The 27360-nt window shown below is 37.0% G+C and overlaps 4 protein-coding genes across 6 annotated transcripts; 1 reads left to right on the plus strand and 3 right to left on the minus strand.

The window, feature by feature from the left end:
* Positions 1–390: 390 nt before the first annotated feature.
* LOC111807758 (stachyose synthase-like) lies at positions 391–3577 on the plus strand. Its single transcript, XM_023693626.2, has 4 exons — positions 391–1895; positions 1986–2163; positions 2324–2691; positions 2773–3577. Exons 1-4 carry the CDS (start codon positions 1239–1241, stop codon positions 3349–3351), a joined length of 1782 nt encoding a protein of 593 aa, XP_023549394.2. The 5' UTR covers positions 391–1238; the 3' UTR covers positions 3352–3577.
* A 72-nt stretch (positions 3578–3649) lies between these two features.
* Positions 3650–7507, minus strand: LOC111806729 (stachyose synthase). The gene is made up of 4 exons (XM_023692165.2): positions 5162–7507; positions 4885–5062; positions 4417–4784; positions 3650–4313 (listed from the first exon to the last, which is right to left on the minus strand). Exons 1-4 carry the CDS (start codon positions 6620–6622, stop codon positions 3750–3752), a joined length of 2571 nt encoding a protein of 856 aa, XP_023547933.2. The 5' UTR covers positions 6623–7507; the 3' UTR covers positions 3650–3749.
* Positions 7508–7660: 153 nt separating this feature from the next.
* LOC111806728 (pentatricopeptide repeat-containing protein GUN1, chloroplastic) lies at positions 7661–12549 on the minus strand. Its single transcript, XM_023692164.2, has 5 exons — positions 12402–12549; positions 10226–12321; positions 9151–9367; positions 8862–9046; positions 7661–8007 (listed from the first exon to the last, which is right to left on the minus strand). The coding sequence occupies exons 2-5, from the start codon at positions 12160–12162 to the stop codon at positions 7743–7745; spliced, it is 2604 nt and encodes an 867-aa protein (XP_023547932.2). The 5' UTR covers positions 12163–12321; positions 12402–12549; the 3' UTR covers positions 7661–7742.
* Positions 12550–14029: 1480 nt separating this feature from the next.
* Positions 14030–27316, minus strand: LOC111806727 (uncharacterized). Of its 3 annotated transcripts, none has more exons than XR_015423211.1 (28): positions 27070–27316; positions 26678–26743; positions 26365–26451; positions 26164–26220; positions 25981–26045; positions 25703–25872; positions 25150–25211; positions 24884–24967; positions 24369–24528; positions 23959–24074; positions 22884–23012; positions 21590–21661; positions 21327–21422; positions 21164–21241; positions 20590–20718; positions 20215–20391; positions 19307–19510; positions 19105–19218; positions 18758–19005; positions 18188–18230; positions 17852–18100; positions 17121–17351; positions 16169–16260; positions 15370–15598; positions 14902–15258; positions 14665–14738; positions 14386–14577; positions 14030–14300 (listed from the first exon to the last, which is right to left on the minus strand). XR_015423211.1 is itself a non-coding variant. In XM_023692163.2 (27 exons), the coding sequence occupies exons 1-27, from the start codon at positions 27166–27168 to the stop codon at positions 14472–14474; spliced, it is 3594 nt and encodes a 1197-aa protein (XP_023547931.2). In that variant the 5' UTR covers positions 27169–27316; the 3' UTR covers positions 14030–14471. The 3 variants fall into 3 exon arrangements, 1 of the variants encoding a protein (XP_023547931.2); XR_002816864.2 differs by having other exon boundaries at positions 14030–14307; XM_023692163.2 differs by having other exon boundaries at positions 14030–14577.
* Positions 27317–27360: the final 44 nt, after the last annotated feature.

Consider the following 27360-nt stretch of genomic DNA (forward strand, 5'->3'; position numbering starts at 1 on the left):
ATTTGTTTGTTAGATTTTTTTTTTCCTTTTTGTGTGTGAACAAGTGAGTGGACTAAAATTAAAATAAGTTAATAAAATTTCATAAAATAATTAAATAATAATAAAATAAGTTAATAAAATGCAATCGTTAGTCTTTTGATAAATCATTAAATAATAATAATAATTTCATAAAATAAAATTATGCATTTTTTAATTGTCATTTTTGTTTACAGACAAGAGGAGTGGACTAAAACTCAAATGAATTGTTCAAATTTATTATTTTAAATATTATTTTCAAATTTTCAAAATTCTAAAACAATTATTATATTAAATCTAAATCTTATGTTATATATATATATATATATATATATATATATATTACTTCTCTGCAACTATAAATTGGTTAGATTCTGTTTGAACTTAGAACCATCTCTAACCTAGGTTGTCTGCAAGTCTTTTAAGCACCTAGCTTCATGACGAGCTTGGACAACTATGTTCATCTTTCCAATGGGAACATCAGTGTACAAGGAGTTCCTTTGCTATCAGATGTCCCAACCAACGTCCTTTTCAGTCCTTTTTCTTCGGTACGATCCTCCGATGCGCCACTTCCTCTGCTCCAACGAGTCCATGACCTGTCCCATAAGGGTGGATTTCTTGGTTTTGACCAAACTCAAAGTCAACCTTCTGATAGGTTGATCAATTCTCTGGGAAAGTTTGAGGGTAGAGAGTTTGTAAGCATCTTTCGGTTCAAAACGTGGTGGTCAACCATGTGGGTTGGGAGTTCTGGATCGGATATTCAAATGGAAACTCAATGGGTCATTTTGAATGTCCCTGAAATAAGGTCATATGTCGTTATCATACCTATTATAGAAGGGAGTTTCAGATCTGCCCTTCATCCTGGGATTGATGGGCATGTCATGATTTGGGCGGAAAGTGGTTCAACTCATGTGAAAGCATCGAACTTTGATGCCATAGCTTACATTCACGTGTGTGATAATCCGTACAATCTAATGAAAGAAGCTTATGCTGCTATTAGAGTCCATTTGAATACTTTTAGGCTGTTGGAAGAGAAGAATGTGCCAGATTTGGTGGATAGATTTGGTTGGTGCACTTGGAATGCATTTTTCTTGAACGTCAATCCAGTGGGAGTTTGGAATGGTGTGAATGATTTTTCTGAAGGTGGAGTCTCGTTGAGGTTTCTCATCATTGATGATGGCTAGCAGAGTATCAACGTAGATGGCGAAGACCCACATCGAGATATGAAATATATTGTTTTGGGTGCTAATCAGATGACTGCTAGACTTTACAAATTTGAAGAATGCGACAAGTTCGGGAAGTACAAAGGTGGGACTATGTTGGGTCCAAATGCTCCACCATTTGATCCCAAAAAGTCAAAATTGTTGATCTTAAAGTCAATCGAGATTGATAACGCTGAGAAAAAGAGAGATAATGCCATTCAATCTGGAGTCAACGACGTATCTAAGTTTGAAGCTGAAGTTCAAAAATTGAAGCAAGAATTGATTGATATTTTTGAGAATGATCGAGATGAAGAAGAAAACAACGTTGAAAGCAATGGTAATGGAAACTGTTGTTACAAAGGTGATGACATGGGAATGAAGGCTTTCACAAGGGATTTGAGGACAAAATTCAAAGGTTTAGATGATATATACGTTTGGCATGCTCTTGCTGGTGCTTGGGGCGGTGTAAGGCCGGGCTCTACCCATTTGAAATCCAAGATAACTCCCCTCAAATCCTCTCCTGGACTTGACGGGACAATGACAGACCTAGCAGTTGTAAAGGTCCTTGAAGGTAAGATCGGCCTCGTTCATCCTGATCAGGCCTACGATCTATTTGATTCTATGCATTCATACCTTTCTGAAGCTGGGATTACAGGAGTGAAAGTTGATGTTATACATGTAAGTTTCTCCGTAACAAAAACTTCGTTTGTTCTTTATTTAACTTGACTAATCTATCAACTTGTTTGTGATACTGTTTGTTCAATGAAGACTCTAGAATATGTCTCAGAGGAATATGGAGGAAGAGTTGATCTTGCAAAGACATATTATAAGGGTCTGACCGATTCTATTGTGAAGAACTTCAAAGGGACTAACCTTATCTCCAGCATGCAACAGTGCAACGATTTCTTCTTCCTTGGCACAAAGCAAAACTCCATAGGGAGAGCCAGTAAGATTCTCAACGGTTTCCCCTTTCAGCAACTCTGGGTCATTATTGAATGAAGAGTTAGCAAAAACAAAAAATGATAAACATTTGCATCAAAACTTGTTAATAACAACGGAAATTCTATCGTAAAGTTTGAGTACTAACATATGTTTTCGTGGAGTAGGTGATGATTTTTGGTTCCATGATCCACATGGTGATCCCATGGGTGTGTATTGGTTACAAGGTGTTCATATGGTCCACTGTGCATACAATAGCATGTGGATGGGGCAGATCATACAGCCTGATTGGGACATGTTTCAATCAGACCATGTATGTGCAAAATTCCATGCCGGATCAAGAGTCATATGTGGAGGTCCTATATACGTGAGTGATTCAGTGGGTAGCCATGACTTTGATCTCATAAAGAAACTTGCTTATCCTGATGGAACAATTCCTAGATGCCGACATTTTGCCCTCCCCACTAGAGACTGCCTCTTCAAAAACCCTTTATTTGACAACAAAACTGTTCTCAAGATATGGAATCTTAACAAGGTACTTTCGAGTTCCATCTTTTACTAGTTAAAACACTCCATAGACATTCATTTCATCTTCTTGGTTGGAATTTAACTGCAGTATGGAGGTGTAATTGGAGCTTTCAACTGTCAAGGAGCTGGTTGGGATCGTAAAGAACGGAGAATCAAGGGGCATCCAGAATGCTACATGCCAATGTCCACAACAGTACATGTCAACGATGTGGAATGGGACCAAAAGCCAAAAGCAGCCCCAATGGGAAATTTCGTCGAATATGTTGTATACTTGAACCAAGCCGAGCAAATTCTCCACACGACTCCAAAATCTGAACCGCTAGAACTGACCCTTGAACCATCTACATTCGAGCTCTTCAATTTTATACCCCTCAAAAAGTTAGGTTCCTATATCAAATTTGCTCCCATTGGCTTGACGAACATGTTCAATAGTTCTGGAACCATCCAACATTTGAAATACAACAAAAACGGAGTGGAATTGAAAGTAAAAGGAGGAGGAAATTTCTTGGCTTACTCAAGTGGGTCACCAAAGAAGTGTCTTTCGAACGGGATCGAAGTTGAATTTGAATGGGATTATGATGGAAAGTTGAGTTTTGATCTTCCTTGGATCGAAGAAGCTGGTGGAGTTTCAAATTTGGATATTTTCTTTTCAGAAATGTTATCTTAGTGAATTTGTATGCATTTTGTTGTGTTGTGTTGAATGTCACGTGTGCTAATGGATAGCCATTTCAATTAAATAAATGCTTCTATCATTATTGTATTTTTTTTTTTTTTATGTTAAATTAATAAAAATACTCTTAAAATTTGTATTTTGTCTGGTTTAAATATTCGAAAAATATTCTTCAATTTTTTTAAAAAATACAAATATCCTTACCGAGATACCATGTTTGAAAAATATCCATAAAATTTTAAATATAGCATTAACACTATTAACACGAAAAAAAATTAAAAATACAATAATGATAAAAAAAAATCTTTATTTAATTGAAATGACTCGATGAACACATAACATTTAACACAACACAAGAAAAATGCATACAAATTTAAGTTAGGTAGTAAAAATTCTCAAAAGAAAATGTCCAAATTTGAAACTCCACCCACTTCTTCAATCCATGGAAGCTCAAAACTCAGCTTTCCATCCGAACTCCATTCAAATTCGACTTCCATTCCGTTTGAAAGGCACTTCTTCGGTGACCCACTTGAGTAAGCCAAGAAATTTCCTACTCCTTTCACTTTTAATTCCACTCCCTTTTCGTTATACTTCAGATGTTGAATAGTTCCAGAACTGTTGAACATGTTCGTCAGACCAATAGGAGCGAATTTGATGTTGGAACCTAGCTTTTTGAGGGGTATAAAACTGAAGAGCTCGAATGTAGATGGTTCAAGGGTTAGCTCTAGTGGTTCAGATTTTGGAGTCGTGTGGAGAATTTTCTCGGCTTGGTTCAAGTACACAACATATTCGACGAAATTTCCCATTGGAGCTGCTTCTGGTTTTTGGTCCCATTCCACATTGTTGACATGTACTGTTGTAGACATTGGCTTGTAGCATTCTGGACGCCCCTTGATTCTTTGCTCTTTAGGATCCCAGCCGGCTCCTTGGCAGTTGAAAGCTCCAATAACGCCTCCATACTGCAGTTAAATTCCAACCAAGAAGATGAAATAAATGTCTATGTTTGGAAACGATATAACTGCTTGATTGTTTTAATTAGTAAAAGATGTAACTCGAAAGTACCTTGTTAAGATTCCATATCTTGAGAACAGTTTTGTTGTCAAATAATGGATTCTTGAAGAGGCAGTCTCTAGTGGGGAGGGCAAAATATTGACATCTTGGAATAGTTCCATCGGGATACACAAGTTGCTTCATGAGATCAAAATCATGGCAGCCCACTGAGTCACTCACATACATAGGACCTCCGCAAATGGCTCTTGATCCTGCATGGAATTTGGCACATAGATGGTCTGATTGGAACATGTCCCAATCAGGTTGTATGATCTGCCCCATCCACATGCTGTTGTATGCACAATGAATCATATGAACACCTTGTAACCAATACACACCCATGGGATCACCAAGCGGATCTTGGAACCAAAAATCATCACCTATTCAGCAAAATATTTGTTGGAGTGAATTTTCGACAGACCCTTATGTAACATTCCAATGACCGAACAACCGAAAAATATAAAATTTTGAAATTCTTACCAACTCTTCCTATGGAGTTTTGCTTTGTACCAAGATAGAAGAAATCATTACATTGTTGCATACTAGAGAAAAGTCCCGTCCCTTTGAAATTCTTAACGAGAGAGTTGGTGAGACCCTTATAGTAGGCCTTTGCAAGATCAACTCTTCCTCCATATTCCTCCGAGACATACTCAAGAGTCTAAATTGAACAAACAGTATGTCGAAAGAGTCCATATTAGTTACTCATGACACTACGTTGAAAAAATTAAAATAAAGGTTTTGTTTTAGAGATACTTACATGTATCACATCAACTTTCACACCTGTAATCCCAACTTTAGAAAGATAGGAATGCATGGAATCAAAGAAATCGTCAGCTTGGTCGGGATGAACGAGTCCTATGCTGCCTTCGATGATCTTCACGACAGCAAGATCCTCCATCGTGCCATCGAGGCCCGGAGAAAGCTTGCAGGGAATTATCTTGGAATTCAAATGTGTAGAGCCAGGCCTTACACCACCCCAAGCACCAGCAAGAGCATGCCAAACAAATACATCGTCTAAACCTTTGAATTTTGTTCTCAAGTCCTTTGTGAAAGCCTTTAATCCAGAGTCGTCATCATCATCCTTGGAAGAACTAGTTTCTTCTTCTTGGTTCCCAAAAATCTCGTTAAGCTCTGCTTTAAGCTTCTGAATTTTGGTTTCAAATTCAGACACATCAGTAACTCCAGATTCAATGGCCTTGTCTCTATCTTGCTCGACACGATCAATCTCGATCGACTTTGCGATCAACAACTTTGGCTTCTTTGGATCAAACGACGGAGCATTCGGACCCAATAAAGACCCACCTTTGTACTTTCTAAACCTTTCACATTCTTCAAATCTATAGAGTCTGGAAGTCATTTGAGTCCCACCCAGAACAAGGTTTTTTGCATCGCGAGTCGGGTCTTCGCCATCCTTGTTGATGCTTTGCCACCCATCGTCAATGATGAGAAACCTTGGCGAGATGCCGCCTTCAACAAAATCATTTACACCATTCCAAATTCCAACCGGGTCAACTGTTAAGTAAAAAGCATCCCAAGTACACCAACCGAATTTATCCACCAGATGTGTGACAGGCTTCTCTTCCAAGAGTCTAAAAGTATTTAAATGGACTCTAGTAGCAGCATAAGCTTCTTTCATCAACTTGTAAGGATTATCAGACACATGAACGTAGGCTATAGCATCAAAACTCGATGTTTTTACATGAGTTGAGCCACTTTCGGCACAAATCAAAACTTGTCCATCAGTTCCAGGATGAAGGGCAGATCTAAAACTTCCTTCAATAATGGGAATGATAACGACATATGAGTTTATTTCAGGGACGTTTAAGATGACCCATTGAGTTTCCATTTGTAAATCAGACCCGGAATTCCCAACCCACATGGTCGACCACCATGTTTTGAACCGGAAGACACTCACAAACTCCCTACCCTTGAATTTCCCCAGGGAATTGGTCAGCCTATCAGAAGGGTGCGATTGATGAAAACCAAGAAATCCGCCCTTATGGGACAGAGTATGCACTCGTTGGAGCAGAGGAAGTGGGGCATCGGAGGATTGGCATAGGGAAGAGAAGGGGCTGAAAAAGACATTGCTTGGGACATCCGACAGCAATGGAACGCCATTGACATGTATCTTCCCATCTGAAAGATCAATAAGGTTCTCCAAGCTGTCGGATTTGAGAACAGAGGAGTTTAAGGTGGCTGTGTCGTTTGGAGGTGCCATGGGAGATGGTTAACAGAGAGCTTGGAATGAGAAGAAGCTTAACAGAGAGGTAAAGAGTTAAAGGATTGTATAGAGAAAACATGGAAAGCATGGAAAGGATTTATAGGGAGAAGAGTGAAGAAGGCGAATGATAATACAAAACTAAAAGGGTTGGAAGATTTGGAAGAAGAGTGATGGATGCCACTGCATGAATGTAATTAAATTAGACAAGGAGTTAGTTTAGTTAGTTATGTTCGTCGGTGGAAGTTGATATTGGAGCCATAAATCTTGTTAAGATCGTTTATTTATGATTATAATTCTCTGATACCAAATGATGAAGTAGTCGGATGGAGAGGAGAGGCAACTCCTCGGTTGTGAAGAGGGCCAAAGAGGCATTGGCTTCAATATTCCAAAGCAATGAGTGATCTATTGATTGATACTTTGGCTTTGTTTTCTTCCTCAAAATGTATGCAAGAATTTCTCTTTAATTAGCATCTCCTTTCTATATTCACTTGCTTTTCTTTTATTCTATCTCTTTCACTTTTTGAGTTTGTTCGAGAATTTGGAAACCCTATACACAAATTCTTGTTCTTATCTGACCATTCTAATGGTGAGGATTCTAAATCTCGAACCACATAGATCGATTGAAGTGCTTTGGGATAAACTTTTAGAGATGGTATTTTATGAAGGGGATAAACTATTATTGGACTATCTTGTCATAGAAGAATTCTGATAGAGATGTTTTGATTATAGAGATTCGAGATATAAGCTGAAGACTCGTGAAAGTATAATAATGACCGAAAAGATTTTATCGGTTGAGTACAATACCCTCTATAATAGGACAACAGTTGTGGTGATGCCTCTCTAAGGGATCAAGACATGTCGTTTAGAGACGTCCTTGTCTGAGTCACTATGGTGCATCTTAAATCTTAGATAGTATGTTGTTCAAAGTAATGGTTCGATGGTGAATGGATATGATAAGCATATGGGCAAAACTTATCCTCGAAAGAAAAAGATACCAAATATATTTTTCGAGTAACATCGGAGATAAGAGAGGCATTGTTCTAATGTTTAGTAAACCTTTCTCTGAGCCAAATTTTCTCATAACTCTGATGTGTGAGATAATATTATACAAATTCTGCTACAAGGAAACCATTTGCAGTTTGGAAATTAAATCCACATTTTCACTATCTGGGTGAGTTCTATCATCATGAAGAACAAGCAATTTTAAGGTACCTGACTCTTTCAACCAGGCAGCCACCACAGAGCCTGTTGATACATACCTACCTATATTACATTTAGCAACCCGGAATGGCGCCCCCATGCTAGCTAGAAGTGCCTTGATTGCCCGTCTCAGAGCTCCGTCCCCGACAACTTTGCTGTGTTTACCCCATCCAGTCAGAATGCTGGCACGATGACTAAAATGTAAGAAATTTGCTCGAAAAGAACGAGTTTTATTGAGAACGAATGAAAGAATACTAGAGAGCAAAACAAAAAAGACTATACAAACAAAGGGAAACCAGATCTAGAAAGAGGCATTGAAACAGAACCAGGTCCCAAACCTCCTCTGAAGGACTTCCCAATCACTAAACACTCTACTATTTATCTCTAACCAAAGATCCTAAGACGACGCAAAGAATGTTGCCTGCCAAAGAAACGCCCCTCTATCACATAAGGGGGTGCTATCACCCGTCGTAAGCCATTTGAATACCAAAAGTGTGAGATCCTACATCGGTTGGAGAGGAGAACGAGAACGAGAACGAAGTATCTTTTATAAGGGTGTGGAAATCTCTCCCTAGCATACGCATTTTAAAAACCTCGAAGGAAAGAAGGGAAAGCCCAAAGAGGAAAATATCAGATAGTAGTGGGCTTGAGCCGTTACAAAAAGACTCTAGGAATCTGTCCCGAAATTGGACGTGTTATTGTTTTGCTTTTTTTCGTTTTAATTTTATGCTCCTTGAAATACAGTCCTACTTCCCTTCATGCCAATTGGCCACTCGTTGACATGCCATCGAAGCGAAGATACCACATTACGCCTTGGTGAATAAAACAAGGCTTTAGTCATTTAAGAAAGGTATAAACAGCATTAGGTACAAACAAGTCCATGAAGACACAAGTCAATACCTGAGTAACTAAGAAAGCTAACACAATTAAATAACCGGAGATCGAACGAACTACTAAAAGTAATATGAAAAAGTAGCAATATCTAATAATATGCATAACGAATTATTAGTAAGAGCGAATGACGGAATGAACGTACCTTAATAATTTTGGCAACTGATGACCATTAAACACAACAGAATGAATACCCAGCAACCAAGCATGAACCATGGCACGAGCAGCTCCAGAAGACATGAGGTGCAAATCTAAGCAAGAATCGGACCATAAAGTTTCCCATACGTTGCGTCTTTTTCCTTCAAGTACGACCAATTGTGCCCCTCGTTTCTATAGAGAAGATAAAATTTTCAAATATCAAAACCAGTATTAGTATATCAAAGAAATGGGATATGAGAATGAGAGTGAACAGCTTGAGATTTCCTAGACATCACCTGACCAAAATGCCACAGCATGTCTGTCAAAGCGTTGTAGAAAGCAGATGCAGTGGAAGAGTCCATCCGCTTCACTTCATCAAACAGATACTGTGCTTGGATCCACACATTTTCACTAAAGCCCATCAGGAGTCCATGAGCTACACCATAGACTTGATTATCAAATAACCGAAGCTCTTCCAATAACATTGAAGCTTCTTCAATTGATTTGCAGCGGCTGCACCCAAAACTCAATTCCACAATCAGGATCAAAATTCACCACAAGGACTAATAATATGGAATAAGAACAAAGCAAGCAACCACAAGGACTATCATAAGAAATCTTAGAAAATCTGCAGGAAATTGGAATGAAATGGTTCCTCCAAAAGGGCTTTGTAGTGCAAAACTATACCAGGTAGAAAGATTGTTGACGTGAGGCTCTGGCTCGATGGCCCTTGTTCAAGAGAAGGGATATAAAAAAATGAGACAAAAGGAGGTCACCAACTATTGCCCAATGAGATTTGTGGTATATTTGACTCGAGAATGTGATAAAATACGACAGAGGATTATTTATACTAAATATTTGACTCGTAGGGCAAGCTTGCCAATGCCATCTAAATATACCAGAACGTTATACAAAATTCAATGCACGTCACGTTCTAAATACTAAATATTTGACTCGTAGGGCAAGCTTGCCAATGCCATCTAAATATACCAGAACGTTATACAAAATTCAATGCACGTCACGTTCTAAATACTAAATATTTGACTCGTAGGGCAAGCTTGCCAATGCCATCTAAATATACCAGAACGTTATACAAAATTCAATGCACGTCACGTTCTAAGAGATAATTATAAAGGATGATAGAAGAAAAGGACTATATGCACGGATAGTCTTCCCTAAATCTCCGATCTTCATAGAACTTGTTTATGTGGAAAATTTTCATCTTGCATCCTAATAACAGGTCAAAATGCTAGTTTTGTAAGTTCGAGGCTGCTATTGATTAAGAAAAACATGGCTAAAATAACTTGATTTGGTAGAAAATAAGTATAGATAGCAAAATCTTGAGGGAAAATGCTGGTTAAAGACTTTTACCTGCATGCATTTAGAATTGCTGAAAAGGTTACAACATTTGGCTTTATTTGCAGCTCATGCATCTTCTTGAAGACGTTCAAGATGGACCCAATCTCCTCCTTCCCTAGTCTTTCTTTCTTTGCAGGCCCTTCTTTCTCAGAAACAAGCTGCTGATAAAATTTGAAGGCATGGTCATCGTCCCAGTTCTCCGTCTCCCTCTCATCCACACCCTCGATCAACATCAACGATGGGGATTCACTTTGCCTGTCACTAGATGCACCAACTAGAGATTCGGCTGTTGTAGAACGACCAAAGGCATCAATTATGGAATTGTAAGTGACAACATTAGGCCTAATCCCCTCTTTTATCATCTCGTCAAGCAACGATACAGCAGAATCCACTAAACCGTTTTTACATAAAGCATTGATGAGTTCACTATAAAGAACTACGTCAGCCTTCAGTCCAGCCCGTTTGAACTCACGAAAGACCTCCATTGCCTCCTCGTATAGACTACCTTTAGAGTATACATCAATTAAGGTAGAATACGTCAACAAATTCGGATATACACGGTCTCTTTTCATCTCCTTAAATACTCTGGTAACTTCAGTAAACTTCCCCTGTTTTCCATATCCATCTAGAAGGGCATTGTAAGTAACAACATCCTTTTTAACTCCAGAGCTCCCCATCTCTCTGCAAACATTCAGAGCATCTTCAAACCTTCCAAGCTTGGCATAGATCGAAACCAATGTATTGTACGAAACCCTATCTAAACCAATGCCCAGAAGCTTCATTTCATTGTATAAGTTTAGTGCATCTTCTAATCTACCAGCCTTGGCATATCCATCAGCCATTGTACTATAAGTAACCACATTAGGCGATATTTTCTTCGAAGGCATCTCTAACATAATCTCATGAGCCAAATCCATCTGCCCACCTTTGCAAACTGCATCTAAAAGTGTATTATAAGTAAATATATCCTGATCAATCCCTCTATCTGCCATCTCACTAAACAAGCTCCGAGCGGCCTCCCACAACCCTCCTCGACTACACACAGCAAGAAACGAGTTATAGGTGATCCTATCAGGTTGGACCCCATTCCTCAACATTTCTTCAAAAATCTCCACCACTCTCCCAAACTCAACTACTCCTTTGCCACATGCATCAATCACTGCATTATAAGTAACCAAATTTGGCTTCAATCCTGAATCTTTCATGGACTCAAACACCTTAATAGCCTGGTCGAAGTAACCACTCTTTCCATAAGCACTTATCAAAGCAGAGAATGCGAAAACAGTGTTCCCATACCCTTCACTCAATGCTGTCTCGAAAACCCCTTTAGCAAGTTCAACTTTACCAAGCCTACCAAGCGTACTGATCATCGCACTAGCCAATTTACCTCGCTCATTCTTCCTTCCCTCTCTAACAAGAGCAAAATCAAAGCATCGAATTGCTTTCCAACATTCACCTCTATTCCCAAGTTCCCGAAGCAGAAACGTATAATCTTCCGACCCACAAAGCTTAGACTCGAAGTTGAGCAAAATATTATCTAAACTGGCGTCATTCTTGCCGAACTGAAGGGCCTGGTGCAGCACCTCCTCAGCAATCGCAGTGTGACGAGTAGCCATGGAGGATTTAGGGCGTCCAACGTGAAACTTAGAGACGAATCGAGTTGAACGGCGGCCGGAAAAGTTGGAAGCGAGGTCGGATTTCGAGGTGGAGAGAGACCGGAGAGAGGGGAAATTAGGGCTTTGGGAAAGCGGAGTAGAAGTAGAAGTAGAGGCGGATTTAGCCGCACTGTGATTCGGAGTTGGGGGCAATGGTTTGACAAGAGAAACCGCGTGGGTGGTCGTCCCAGACCCATTCTGGCGTCGATGGTTTTTTAGGTTATTATGTGGGTATTGATGAGTTTGGTAGGGCTTGGCCGTGGTGATTGAACAGTGCGGTGGAGTAGAAGCCATTGCAACACCTCAAACGAAAGAGAAACAAGAAAAGAAAGCAACACCAGATAGAGAAACACTTACTTACAGTGATTGAAGGGCATAAACATACATGAAGGCCATGACGGCCATTGATGGCGGACTGACTACCCAGATGAAATTATGGATATGGGTAAGAATCTAGAGAGAGAAAGAGAGTAATTAGGTGAAGGAGATAAGAAAGATGGATGAAGTGTAGAAGAAGCTATTGAAATACGCACCCCCATGCCTCATCAGCCATTGCCTCCCGCTTCCAGAGACGATCAGAGATTGCGCCTTTGGATTCTTTCTGGGCCCCTTTTTGTTACATCCATGGCCAACCTTGTCCCACACGGACTCTCAAAATGTTGACTCCTTTTTCTTATCGCCACCATTATTTTGATTTCAAGCTTTTTTTTTTTTTTTATTCACCTTGTACCAATGGATAGAGTATTATTTGTTTATTTGTTTATAAACCCATGAACATTCCCTAAAGCTGGGACTTCCATCATCCAACACCTCCCCTTAACGAGGCTAGACTCCTTTGCAGTCTTAGTCATGGAGAGAGTATTTAGACTCCTTTGCAGTCTTACTCATGGATTAACGAGGCTAGACTCCTTTGCAGTCTTAGTCATGGAGAGAGTATTTAGACTCCTTTGCACTCTTACTCATGGAGAGAGTATTTAGACTCCTTTGCACTCTTACTCATGGAAAGAGTCCAATGGATAGAGTATTATTTGTTTATAAAACCATGAACATTCCCTAAAGCCGATGTGGGACTTCCATCATCCAACACCTCCCCTTAACGAGGCTAGACTCCTTTGCAGTCTTAGTCATGGAGAGAGTATTTAGAGCAGTCTTACTCATGGAGAGAGTATTTAGACTACTTTGCAGTCTTAGTCATGGAGAGAGTATTATTTGTTTATAAACCCATGATCATCCCCTAAATTAGCCGACGTGGGACTTCCATCATCCAACACCTCCCCTTAATCGAGGCTAGACTCTTTTGGAGTCTTAGTCATTTTTTACTGCCTTCGAGGAGGCTCGACTCCTTTTCTTTTGGAGTCCTTTGTTCGACATTTGAAGATTTACCAATCTATTGGCACGACTAAGGTTAGGACATGGCTCTCGAGAGGAGATGAGTATATATGATTTAGTTCTAACATAATATGTCAACTTTGTTAGTTACTATTTGGAATTGAATTTGAATTGGTTAAATCATTTTTTCATGCTCAAAATTATTATACGTTACTTTTTTAAAAATCATATCAAAGTTATACAAAATCATATCAAAGTTATACGCTCTAAGGTTAACGACAATTAAAATAGGAATATCAATCACAACAATTAAAAGGGAGGTTAATCGTGTTAAAATTTTATTTGGGTTTTTTATAATACATTCCTAGAAAATAATTCACAGATTATAGTGTAAAAGTAATTAAAAAATAATGAAATGATAAATTATAATAAGACAAATCATTAGGTCAACCAAATTACACTAACAATCATCTTTTAAGGAACAAAAGTTATCAGAACATTTACTTGCTTCTATTTTAAAATTTTAAAATTTTAAAATCAACTAAAATTTATTAAAACAAAATTTTTTCTCCAAAAGAATCCTATCATATACATGTAATTACCTAATTTTTTTCAAAACAGAGTGAAAAAAAATAGAAAAAAAATGAAATCCACCTACCTATAAGAATTGAAGCATTAATGGTTTTCTTAAAGAAGTCTAATGGTTTTCTAAGGTTAAAATTGATTCGCTCGTAAAAATATTCCGAATAATTGATACAATTATAAGTTTTAAATATTCTCGACTTAAGACTAGAAATAGAGTATTCTAAGAAATGTCAATCAACATCAGGAAAGTAGAAAGTAGAAAGTAGAAAACCAATGGTAACCAATGAAACTATATTGGAATTGTACCTTTTCTACATTTCTGAAGATATTCTTCTTGAAATCTTTGTAAATTTTGAAGCAAAAAGGCCGAAGTTGAAGCACATTGCCTGGTCCATCATTAAAAATAATGTCTTTCTAACACTCATTATGTTCTAAATGTGAAAATGAGTTGACTAAGAACCTGAGTAATTGCTAGAAGAATCATACTGACATGGTGGAGAATAAACATTGCACCAAGCCTGCCTCCTACAGCGACCAGTCAGTCAAAAAAAAATTATGCCAAACATTGATCTCTAAGTTTAAGTAATAAAATTGTAAGCCTACCGTGAAAGTGTTCCCCAGCTGCGTTAGGTTGGTTGGTTGCCAATTGAGCTAATCAGAAATTTGAACAAATGGAAGTTGCTTGCTTCTCAGTACGTCTTTTTTCTCAAAACTGGTTTCCGTACTTCTTTCTTTGTTGTTACTGTGAACCCAGATGATGATGTTCCCACCGTGGCTTGATAAAAATCTTTGAGTCTTTAAACAAAAGATGAGTTAAAGGAGTTATAATTCTCGCTCAGGCTGTCCCGAATAGTTGATTTGAAGAAAATGTATTCGTATTACCTTGGAATGCTGGCAAAAAGGATGATCACGAAGATTCCGCTAACGAGCGGGAGTACCGGAGCTGGAGACAAGTCCTGCAGAACAAGGAGGGGGGAGGTTGAGAAGGAGGAAGAGAGAAAGAGAGCAGTTTAGTTACTGAACTAGCCAAGTGGAAGTACAACAAAAGTGAGATGAACTTCAGCTAAGTTTCCTGGAAGATTAGAACAAAAGTGCTATCTGGCAGAGAGTAACACTAACCAGTTTGTGGTGATAATCTTCAATTTTGTATTTCAGTGGGCCCACGTTAATTTGGTTATTCACCTCCAAATCAGCCTCAATTATGCTAGACTCAAATTTGATGGTGCCTAATGGCTCACTTGATCGTAGCTTGACAAGGTACTTACCCTTAGGTAAGCCCTTCACCTGGAAAAAGTTTGATAGTGGAAGGGGGAATACGGACTCAACTTTAGAAGTCTCACTCGCTGACTTGATTTCCACTTGCAAACCTGACTTTAGTCCCTCAATTTTCTTTCCTTCGACATGGCCACTCAAAATGGTAAATTCAGGGCGTTCAAAGACCAGGAAATCCAATCCCTTGACATCTTCTGATCCAACCTACGAAATTGTTCAATATATAAATTTCAGATGTATAAAACAGTAGCACTAGGAATGGATACACTTGCATATGTTTTACGAAGTTCCCATGTAAAATTGGCTACATCAGACCTTGGCAGTTATTGCTCCAGGAGATGCACGCTCAATTCTGGTACCGCCCTGATCGTCTCTTTGAACAACTCTTATTGTGTAAGTCGTCTCAGGGAGCAGTCCCCTCAAACGATAATGTCCGGATGCATCTGTCTTTGTTTCCTCATAATACCCCTTTGTTTCTGATCTGGCCTCAACTGAAACACCTTCTTTTGGTTGGCCAGATAATAGCGTCACCACACCTATAGCGCTGAACAAGTTTAAAGGAACAACTTTAGCAGCTTGCAATACAACAAATCTAACTTAATTCAACGTGTTTTACTTCAAAATGGCTTTTCCTCCTTTCTAGAGGATTGAACAGTTCAAGGGTTTCCCCAAGGGTTTTAATGTAAGAGGAATGACACTATTTTAAGGAAAATGTTGGCATCCGAATTGTGATTCAGGAAAATGTTAACAGTGGCCTACTATTTAAATTGCGCAATCAGCTACCATTCCCTAAATGTAAATTGTCGTAATAATATTGCAAGAAATAGAATCTAGAGACAAGTACGTCAAGTTTTTGAGATAATATACTCTTAAAACGTGTCTGGAAGTATTTTTCAATATCCTAGAACTAATTCAACTAATTAATCACACTCCTTAAGTCTTGATAACCTTTTGAATACATAAAAATGTTTTTAAAAATTGTGCAAAATACTACAAAGATGGAAAATAAAATTATTTAAACACGCCATTCTCAAAGCACTCCAAAAACCTACTCCCAAAAACACACAATAAATATGAAAGAAGAAAAAAACACATAGAGGAGGCAATAAGAAACCTGTAAGCCACACGAGTAGCCTGGAAATTAACTTCTCTGGATTCCCCAGAACCAAGTTCTATTGTCTGAGCTGCAGGTGAGAAGGCATACTCCTACAAAACAGAGTAAATTATCAAATTCATAGAGTATAAATTACAACAATAGTTTCAAAACACTTTATGATTACAGCCTTCAGTTTCTCATCAAAAATTAAAAAATAAATAATATTGTTGCAAAGCGTCCTAAATACTTTTGATGACTTACAACTGAATATTATACTCCAGTCCCCTATATTAGACTATTAGTATTCTTACAACACAATTTTATATTATGTTCCACAAGAAGGTAACCTCGACAAAAGGCAATATCAACCCCAGTCATTCATAGAATAAGTTAACCAAAGTTACAAATGAGTTTTCTGATATTAAGTTAATCTTGTTTTAACAATTTCAAGGGTACTTCAGTCTTCGTTTTTCAAGAGCCTAGGCTAAATCTTTTCCTCTCTATCCATTGTAATATCTTTTCATCAAGATAAAAGTAAATAACTCTTACCTGAGATTAAGAAGTTCAAATTAAAACGTTATGGAAGAAAAATCCCTTTTTTTTTTTAACTGACAATCATGTTTTAGACATTACAAGAAGGAGGATGAGATGTCCTCCAATAGGAAAAAGAAGTAACAACAAACTAGACCATCTAAGAGACAGAGAATCAAACGTGAAAGGTAGGCTCTTTCCCAGAAATTTCCAAATAACCAAATTGAAGCAAATGCGACGGATTCTTTTGAACGAGCACAAATTATCAACAATGAAACGTTTAACATCCAAAAGGGGCCCGAAGGAATTTCAAAATAAGTATCAAAATAATTCATGTTAAATCCTCGTACCACCAATATGGTCCCAACTATTGTATATGCTACTACAGACGACCAAGGACGAAACAAAACAGAACGTTTTAAATAAAATTTTCAAGTACCTTCAGTAATGGACGCAAATAGAAAGTTCCAGGGAAAAGATCACTGAAGAGGAAAACTCCACCAGCATTAGACACTGAGTTATTTCTATAACCATTGTCACCACTCAGAGATAATAGAACTGAAGGAATAGGTTCTTCACTATTATCTCTAGCATGAATTTTCACAGAAATTTGACCAAGCTTCTGACATGAAAATGAATAAGGTCCAACATGCTCCAAATGAAAGCCAGACTGCAAATTGAGATGTTAGCAAAAATGGGAAAAACAGTTGGCAAAGATGAGAAACAAATATTCTGCCTGAGCACAAAAAAATAAAGATGTATGGATTTACGATCTTGCTCGTTGAAGAAGAGATGATCAGGTTTAAAATCTCTCTTATTGATAAGGAATGGCATTGAGAGATAAGAAAGTAAATCAAAGAGTGCTCATCATGCGGTTAGAATAGTCCAGTTCAAGTCTCGGAGGTAATGAACTACATGGTGGCTCACTGATCAATTTATCATATGTGTGCAATCTGAGTAAATTTGTTTTATTATTATATGTGTGGTAAGAGTGAAATCAGTATAAAGTTGAGTAACTGCTAGTCATGGTAATCAGCAGAGAGAATGGTGCAACCTAGAATGGGAATTCTCCAAGAGCACTAACAAATGAAAGCAGAAAGTATAAATTCTTGACTACGTTAGGCAAATAACAGAGAATGCAAAATGACTGTCAAAATAAATATTACGGACCTTCATAGCCTCAACTCTGTAAGTTATGTCATCATATAAAGGTCCCCCAACAAACGAGCCTTCAACATCAGTGGAAGTTTGAAATACCAACTCCCCATTCTTGAGGGAAGCAGTGGAACTGTCTCCAGCAGCAATAATCCTGATATGAACCCCAGAAAGAGGAGGAGAAACTGATCCTTCAATGTATAAACCCAACCTACCAAAAAATGTAGGGATAGAATCTTGACATCCATCATTTTTCACCAAGACCTGATGAAGACATATTGGACATTAAGCTTACAGTAATGATCATTTAATACCTCTTAAACTTGAAAAGAAAAAGAAAAACTAGCTCACATGGTGTTGTCTAGGATAAAATAAGATCTTCTTCTCCAGATTCCTACAACCATAGTTCTGAGTCAAGAACATTGCAGTGCAGTAATAGCTCAAAGTATTTAACTTAAAAGTGATCAGATAAGCGAAGGTTCAAATTCTTCTTTAATGGCACCCGAACATTGTCTCTTTTCTTTTCTTTTTTTGGGAGGGGGGGTGCAAGACATAGGAAGTTCATTTCACTCAAACCTCCAACAAATTCTTCAACATCAGCTGAAATGATATGCACAGAGAGGACAAATCCCAAGCTAAAGGATTGCACACGCACACACACAGAGACATATACAAGAAAGGACAAAGTCCAAGCTAAATAATAAGAACATCCCACATCACTCCCAAGAACCTAATAGAAAGAAAGCAATCCTCCATTACTGTATTTGTGTCACTAAAATGTAAGAATGGGTGTTCAGGATGCAAGTGAAAAAATACAGGTAAGTTTCAATCAAGAGGGATAAGACTCTATCCTTGTATATCAAACAATCAAGTTTAGTTCATCAAAAAGTGGCACCTACATAGTATTCAAAGTATGCAGACCTGGTATCCACAGGAACAAAGGTAATTTCCTCTCCAAAGCTAGCCCAAACAGAGTACTCGTACAAGGCAGAATTCAGCTGATCCTTGACATCGGAGGTAAGTTTGGCTTCAGTATTATCAATCACACTGCCTCCAGCACCCACAATGCTCAACAGAATACTCTCAGGTAATTCATATGCACCAAGTGAGACTGGATCAACATTAATTTGCCCCTTCAGTAGATATTTTTCTCCTCTCAAATAGATGGGCTGTCAAATATTTGGCAAAAAGAAGAGGAAAAAATTGATCTCACATAAATAATATACAGTAGTATAAACATCAAACACAAATTTGTAACAGTACAATACCTCTAGGTTTAATGTATCTATTTTAGTGGATGAGCTCCCAAAGAAGATACAAGAGTTGGAAAACTGAACTTCGTGCACTCCAGGAGACTCCACACATATGTGCTGAGAACCTTTCTGCATAACACAGGAACTAATTACAGTGTCGTGCCTGGTACACCCATAGAAAGTAAAACAAAATCTCGAAACTTGAAGAAGAACTAACCTTGATTTTCAAGTTCATAGGTGATCCATTCATTTGAGAAAGATAGGCATCCACATCATGAGTAGATATAACGTTAACCCAGTAACCTTTTTGAATAAATTCAATTCCATGTACATCCTCAATACCAACATCGACTTCAATTGAGCTTTGCTCCCAGCACCAATCATCTTTTCCAAGCACACCTTGAGTGGAAGAGTGTGAGGCCTATTAAAAGATAATTGCTCAGCATGTTTATCTATGTTCAAAATTCAAATACCAAAGGATATGGAGCTAAAAAAAAAAAGCTGATTTAGAGAGAAAAATGACTATAATTTCAACGATGTGATGAAATTACAAAAAGAAGGCAGATTTCCTATGACCTCGGAATTACAAAAAGAAAGTGTCCAATGGGATGTGAGATAAGAGACAGTCAAATATTTAAGAAATGGTAATTTTTACACCAGAAAAACCAGAGATTCAAGAAAACGATTAAAGGATCTCTCCTTTTCACAAAATATGCGACTGTTTGCTCTACCTCAAATGGTTCAAAAGAAAACTCTAATAAGATTGCACCAAAGAATCTCCTTTTTGCCCTTGAAAGGATGCCCAAGCAGAACATATGATGAGACAGAAAGTGCTAATAATCACATAAAATTTTAAAAAAAGAATCCATGGAAAAGGAACATTATATTAATAAGTAAAATGATGGGATGATCCAAATGACATAAACCATTTCCAGCACCCATACCAACAACAACGCTACAACTCAGATGAAATTCAAAATATAAAGGGCAGGGCAGGGCATGGGAGAACTATGCACAAATTCCATCTACAGCCAAGTTCTGTAATTTTCTATGACCATATCAAATAGGCACAAACTAAGAAGTAGCCAAAGAAAAAATATAAACGGCAAGGTAAGATAGCTATACCTCTATCCTGTATTTACCAGGGATGACACCTTGAAATTGAAACTCGTTACTTTTTTCTGTCAAACTGATAGTCTTCTTCTCACTAATAAGATTACCAGCCAATCTCTGAAGGGTAATAGATACTGATGAACCACATCTCTCTTTGCATGTTACAGAACCGAGTATATTGACTAGTGCCTTGATAACCAATTGTAAGAAATAAATTAAATCAACAGAAGCAGATAAAGAAAACCCTATCATGGGAAGAAACTAACAAATAGTCTGAAAGCAGGAAGATGAGAATATCCTTTTTAATATTATTCATGGCTTCATCAATAGTTTACAAGCAGCTAGAGTATCATAAGACTAAAGCTCCACAGAAATTCAGAATATTACCTGTGAAAAAGCAACATTCAATAAGGGGCTTTTGACTGTAACATCAACATAAGATGGCGAGAACAGTAGACCAGGAGCACTTTCTGGAGAAATTGCCATAGCAGATAGGCGATATTCACCAGGTGGGACCTGAAAGATGCATAACACAATAAGAGACATGGCTAGATAGATGACTAGAAGGTAAAAGGATCTCAATAGCAAAAATAACTTGCAGAATTGCCAAAATATCAAAATACAAAGCAAGTGTTAACTATAACTTGGACCATATAGTTAGCATACAGATATTTATTAATCTTCCATTCACCTAATAAGGAATCAAACACCACAAAAACTTCAAATCCTCTTCGCCACATTTGTTAATCTCTAGGCTTTGGACCCCTAACTCTTCTGAGGGTTTTCCTGTGGTACTCTCTTTCGCTTCTTGTCTATGCCCTTTTATATTATTTCATTTTTCTCAATGAAAACTCGATTTCTTGTTCCAAAAAACTAATAAATAAATAAATAAAAATCTCCATCCAACTTTGGCTAATAGGAGGAACGTAAAAAGTATTGCCACTACTTCGGGGAAACATACCTCAAAACAAAAGTTGCCACTTTCATCAGTTTGTTTGACTTGAGGTTCAACATTTTCTGGTCCATTGGTCAATGCTACCTAAAGGTCAGACCATAATATGGAAACAAATCATTTGACATGCAAAGTACATTTACAAAGAGAGATTAAGGGATATAAATATTGCCTTGGACTTGTAACCATCTCCAATAGTCTGAACAACACCACAGACATCATAAAAAGTTGCTTTAATATCAGCAACAGAAATCATGTTTGGCAGTACCTGAATATGCAAATAAAAAAGGAATAAGAAAGGACAAGAAAATAACACCTTCGTATTGAATTGAAGACTACTAATTCCTACATAGACTTTAGTGTCGCAGCAAGAGTAATGTATATACTGAAGCTTAAGAGAAAAAGCATGAAGATATCTTTTAATTGATACCCTACCAAATAGTTGTCCAGTTTGTTGAATTTGAAATGCTCCTTTCTAGCTTCAATTGTATAATGGTTAGAAGTAACCTAAAACATTAAAACAATTATTAAAATAATGATCACAATCATCAAAATTATATATAATACATCAATAGAAAAACAAATTTAATCATACAAACACATGCTAAAGAGTAACCTAAAATAAACTACTGTTCAACTCTAACAAGAATTTACAACTATCTTTCAGGCATTTGAACTTCAAATTATGCCAGGGGAGCTAGCAGATGTTTGGCTTCAAATTTGATGGATAAGGCGTAAAAAAACCATTTGAATAAAATAGCTGACAGGGTATTAATGCTGAAGGTAACCTGAGCTAGCAAAGGCTTCATAAGATTATTAACAACTGTAAAAAAGAAATCGGCACCAATTTTTAGAGTAGCCAAAAGATTCATCTGCTGAAGAGTTCGAAGGCCTTCAGATATTTTTAATAATAAAGAAAATTTTCTGCAGAGGCTAATATCAATCTAGTGTTCAGATGTTTGTGGGTCAAGAATGATCACAACCTTATTGGGACCAAAATGATTGTCCCTGCACAATGGGTACTTCTATCCCTGAATGTCATTGGATATTGGTGTTTCCTCATCATTCTTACAACTTTTGTGTTTTCTTTTTGAAAGAGAAATGAAGTATGAGAATTTCATCGATAGCATGAAATTACAAAATCATTCTTATAACTGTCACTTGATGTATATACACCGGTGTGCCACCCCCATGAGTGGATAGGAGAGGAAAAAGACTTAACAGAAAGGAACCTGACTTTTCCAGTACAAATTGAACACTAAGGCCACTTTTGTTTATAGTATACAGAATTTAGCCTCTTGATGGAGTTCAAACCACATCTTTTAAACACAATATTTCCATAATCATTATAAATTGGAAAGCATTTATGTGATATTTTTTCTTTGAGAGGGGGTTTCCTGTACTAGACATGTTTGGATGGCTTGAATATACTTCCTTGTAAGTTTCTTATAAATAATAATAATAATTAATTAATTAAATTAAATTAAATAAAAAGTGTACTGAGTTCTGACTACAACCAGATGATATTCAACTAAAATAAAAGAAATTACGTAAAAACTTCATGAACAGATAAGATTGCTTTACCACTGACCATTTATTCGAATAGCTATCATAGCAATTCCAGTGTGCACAAAACAAGAACTAAACTCTTGAGTAGTACAATTTGTTTTTTTTTTTTTTGTTTTTTTTTTCTTTATTAATCAGTGAGTCATGAAACAATATATTATACCTGATCAAGCTTGTAGAACCCTTTCTTGTCAGTGACTGCTCTTTCATGACCATCCACTATAATTTTGACACCTTCAACTCCTGAGTCATTCGCATCAACAACACGGCCGCCAACAGAAAATCCAGTAACCTAAGCAAACCAGCAAGAATCAGAAAACTTCGATTTTTTTTTAAGTCAAAGTAAATAAACACTCATTAAATTACACTTATACATGGTAACTTCCAACTTATTCAATTCATGCCTAAAGAAGGTACAAGATTAAGACGATGACATTTTGGTGAAGCTTAACCCTATTATGCTCTTCTCTTCTACTTGCTTGATGAAGCTTAACCCAATGAAATTTTTCTCGTCTTTTATTTTCTTTTTTACATCAACAATGTTTCTTCACTATCATCAGAATAATAACTAAAAGTGGCAGTTTTTTTTTTTTTTTTTTTTTTTAACAAGAGACAACTTCTCATTGATATAATGAAAAGGAATAAATGTTCGAGGGATACAAACTCCCAAAGGGGGTGAAAAATAAAAAAAAAGTACAAATATCAAATACTACCAAATAGAGATTAGCCACGAAAATAAATAAACATTTAAAGAAGCAAGAACTTTTCCAACAACTTTGTCCGAAAGACTTAGAAACAAACAAACCAACATAAAAGAAGCTCCATACTCCATATATAAGTAAACTTGGATAAACTACATAAAAGGCTAAAACCCAACTCAATTATGGGTATCGGTCAGGATGGAAACAAAATTATATGTAGACTGACTGTTTCTTATTAACAAGAAATGAAACTTTTCGTTGATGAAATTTAAATTCGCTGTTATATTGGAGACAGAGAAAAAGAGAATATAGGCACGAGGAAATTCAGAAGACCAAACTAATTGATTTGGCCTTAGTTTCACCTGCTTTAAAGTTTTTTTCATTTTTCAAATTATTAAGAAAAAAAAAAGTGAAGAAGCACCATGACAAGAAACTTCGATAGCACGTAGGGATCATGCTAGATCGTATACTTATACAATCCTCTAATTCAAGTTCAATAAACTGCTGACAGTACATGGTGGAAATAACATTCGGTACCTGAAATTTTTGAGAAATTGTAATGTGTTGGTGCTCAACATTCACAGAGATGATGCTAGGTGAAACATCAAAAATAGTATTTTCACCCTTATAGTATGGCAAAAGCTCATAACGGCCTGTAGGAAAATTAACCAATTAAGATTAGGCACGTGAAAGATGCTACAGCTGCTGATATTTGTTGTAATTCAGACAAAGAAAATTTCTTTTTAGTTCAGAAAAAATTTAGAACTAAAACTCAGAGGGAAAAATTTAAATGACATCAAAAGAAAAGGTTTAAAACAAAAATATAAACTAAGCCTCCTACAATTAGCCACTGGAATAATAGTCCAGAGAAACAAGCAACCCTAATTCAACTCCACAGAAGAACTTCGATAATTAGAATGGTTGACAACCAATAAATAGATAATTACCGCAAGGTATCGCTTGGAATCTAAACATCCCATCAGCATCAGATACAGCATGACATAGAGCTTTTCTTTGTCCAGGAGAATTACCAGGACCTTGTGGACAATCAACCTCTTTAACATCGTCTGAGAATAAATAAAAATGAACTCCCAAAATTGGGTTTCCCTACCAAAACAAACACACAAACTTACTGTCTACACATAAAAGATGGTGAAAAGAAAGCTTGCTTGAAGTGGAAATCCAAAAGCTGAAAACAAAAAATCTCATCTTATAAGATAGGGTTCGTTAATGGATTTCCTAGTTCAATTTTCTCAACAACAACAACAACAACAACAACAAAAAAAAAAAAAAGCCTTCTGTATTTTTTTCTCAAAACGCAACACTTTGAGGTTATGATTAAAATGTGTTCTGGTCACAACAATATCAACCAAATGAAAATAAAATAATAGAAGAGAGTAGAATGTTCATAAAAAAATAATGGAGGAATAATTGTGAGTGTTGTTCCCAAAGGACTGTTTACCTGAGCAACAACAAATCCACGGACATCATAACCTGCGACATAAAAGAATTCATTGACAATCCTGTTTCCAAAGCCCAATTCAACCTGCATAAAAGATCCCTCGTTATAAATGACCCATAAATCCCAATCCTGTCAATAATCATATTAAAATTTGCTGTGGACACTAGAGGTGTGACTCACAGTAGAAATTAAAATCACTAATAGAGGGGCACAGTAACCTTAAAACTAAAAATGATTTAGGAGTCGAGGGATGAAAAGCACCACACCTCTGTGGAACCTCTAACTTCAACTTTTAAGTCGGGGTGTGAAGCGTGTAAGTTATATCTCCCTGCACCATCGAGTGTACATGTAAAACATAAATCTAATGCATCAAAAATTTGGACACTCGTTTTCAAAGGAATGTGGTCTAAAGGGGGAAATCACAATCTGAGGGACCAACAAAATACAGGTACTACATATAGATGATTGAACAGATCTGCCAAAGGCAATTAGCCTTCTAAAAAATTAAAAAATTAAAAAAAATCTCGTGAAGTCTTTTTTTTTTTCTTAAAAAGAAAATAAATAAATAAATAAAAGAAAGAAAAAAAGCAGCCTTTCAAAATGGATAAGAGTTTAGTAGCATCTTATAACACTTTACACTGCAATTAACGGGTCATATGTTAACCCTATTACCCAGTATAGTCAGTTCCAATTCTTTTTTCACTACAAGTTGGAAAAAGGTCTAAACGGTAATTTGTAAACTCAACTAGCATTTGGAGAAAATGTAATATGACCAACTTTAAGCTAATTAAATTTTTTTAAAAAAAAAAATCTTCAAACCTGGTATAATATTTGAGAAAAGATAATTCCCTTCATGTGAAGTCAATGCCGAAGTTACAACATCACCATTAGGAGACAAAAGTTCAACGTTCACATTTGCTGGACCACCATTCATATTTGAACAGCTCTCTCCCCCGATAGCCCCTGTAACTCTACCAGATAATGTAAACCTGCAATAAAAGATGTTCAACAGTAGATTTTATTATACACAATTATACGCGTTGAGAAATAAAAAAATATTTGGAAAAACTCAACAAAAAATAAACAAACAAACAAACCCTGTGAAACGAAAATTTATATCCTCATTCCCGTTGCAGCCAGTGTCATCAACAAGAACAGGAACCTAAGAAAATTGTCCATGGCGGAAATTAAGGAAAGTCAATATTTACAACTGAGCCATGTATCCAAGAAAATTTGAAATGCTTGATAGTAATGTTAAAAAAAAGTGGCAGGTGATTAACCTTATCTGGATCCCAAGACCACCCTTCTGGTCCATTTATCGTAATTACGAAGGAACCCTGTAAATTGAGGTGATCAATATGAAAAATGAACAATATCCTCCAATAGTAATATGGCTAGCACTCATAGACCAAAGAAAGAGTGGAGTTCCCATTCAGTCTGTCGTGAGAAATGTATTCTGCGAATATCTACGTTAAAATTACCTTGTCATACACTGGAATGAAGTAGTAGCCATTAGGAGCACATTGAGTTCTGTCCTTAACCAATCCATCCACTGTTCGAAGCTCAACCTGCAATATAATGAATAAAAATACGACTCGAGTATTAGTTACAATGTTGCCTCAGCAGATATTCGAATGTAGAAACTAAAGTTTAGTATATTCAATTTCCTATCATTCAGCTTCCTGGACTCGATTGAAAATTCTAAGTTCAAGGAATCATCTATCATAAACTTTTGACCAAAAACGGTTGTCGAGCTGAAATAGTAACAAAAGAGGCACAAAAAATGATACATACCGTAATATGAGAATAATCAAACTTTCCGTCATTCGGCTTCCTGGACTTGATTAAGGACGAACTTGCCTGCAACATGAAAGATCTAAATTAAGTAGCGACAAAGAAGAACGAAAACAAAACTCCCGCTTCCATAAATCTAAATCTCGCAGTTCACGAGGTCCAGTCAATACTTCAAATCCTGAGCATGCGCACTAAAATTCAGATCAGGAGCTACAAAAACAAGCAAGCTTAATATTTCTAAGATGCTTCGCAACTCATGCTCAATCATTCTCACTCGAAGCCTACATCATCTAACGGTTAATATCTCAGTCCAAACTCCAAGCTCCAAATGAAACTCCCGCGCATTCTCCGATTAGTCATATATAACGACTCGGATAAGCAAGTCCATTTACCTCGACGAATCCACCACAGCCGTGGATTGAATCGGCGGAAGCCACTGAAGTTGAATAGATTAAGATTGCAAAGCAAAGTGCAGCTGCTTCGAGCACCATTCTACGAACGATTGGAACTCCACGCTACTATCAGACCGGAAGAGCAGATCTGGTTACCAGCATGGAAAGAGGAGAAGGGAAGAACTGGCCTTACTACAGCGACTACAGGCCTTCCGGTGAGTCATCACTGAGTTTATGATATTTCAGCCATGCCATATAATACAATTTAATTTCTGTAATCCTTAAATTCAA

The sequence above is a fragment of the Cucurbita pepo genome, chromosome 12 (genome assembly GCF_057944985.1).
Source record: "Cucurbita pepo subsp. pepo isolate OVF chromosome 12, ASM5794498v1, whole genome shotgun sequence".
NCBI lineage: Eukaryota > Viridiplantae > Streptophyta > Magnoliopsida > Cucurbitales > Cucurbitaceae > Cucurbita > Cucurbita pepo.

Bases quoted from the DNA above. Each gene is read 5' to 3' on its own strand.
- LOC111807758 (XM_023693626.2), top strand. From the start codon at position 1,239: ATGAAATATATTGTTTTGGGTGCTAATCAGATGACTGCTAGACTTTAC. The intron at 2,164-2,323 runs GTAAGATTCTCA...TTCGTGGAGTAG, and splicing joins AAACTCCATAGGGAGAGCCA to GTGATGATTTTTGGTTCCAT. The intron at 2,692-2,772 runs GTACTTTCGAGT...ATTTAACTGCAG, and splicing joins AGATATGGAATCTTAACAAG to TATGGAGGTGTAATTGGAGC.
- LOC111806727 (XM_023692163.2), bottom strand. From the start codon at position 27,168: ATGGTGCTCGAAGCAGCTGCACTTTGCTTTGCAATCTTAATCTATTCA. The intron at 20,392-20,589 runs GTAATATTCTGA...TTGGTTATCAAG, and splicing joins TGAATGTTGCTTTTTCACAG to GCACTAGTCAATATACTCGG. The intron at 17,352-17,851 runs GTCCGTAATATT...CTCAATTTGCAG, and splicing joins ACAGAGTTGAGGCTATGAAG to TCTGGCTTTCATTTGGAGCA.
- LOC111806729 (XM_023692165.2), bottom strand. From the start codon at position 6,622: ATGGCACCTCCAAACGACACAGCCACCTTAAACTCCTCTGTTCTCAAA. The intron at 4,785-4,884 runs GTAAGAATTTCA...TTTGCTGAATAG, and splicing joins AAACTCCATAGGAAGAGTTG to GTGATGATTTTTGGTTCCAA. The intron at 4,314-4,416 runs GTACTTTCGAGT...ATTTAACTGCAG, and splicing joins AGATATGGAATCTTAACAAG to TATGGAGGCGTTATTGGAGC.
- LOC111806728 (XM_023692164.2), bottom strand. From the start codon at position 12,162: ATGGCTTCTACTCCACCGCACTGTTCAATCACCACGGCCAAGCCCTAC. The intron at 9,368-10,225 runs GTAAAAGTCTTT...TTTTGGGTGCAG, and splicing joins GCAATTCTAAATGCATGCAG to CCGCTGCAAATCAATTGAAG. The intron at 9,047-9,150 runs GTGATGTCTAGG...TCTTCTCTATAG, and splicing joins TGCTGTGGCATTTTGGTCAG to AAACGAGGGGCACAATTGGT.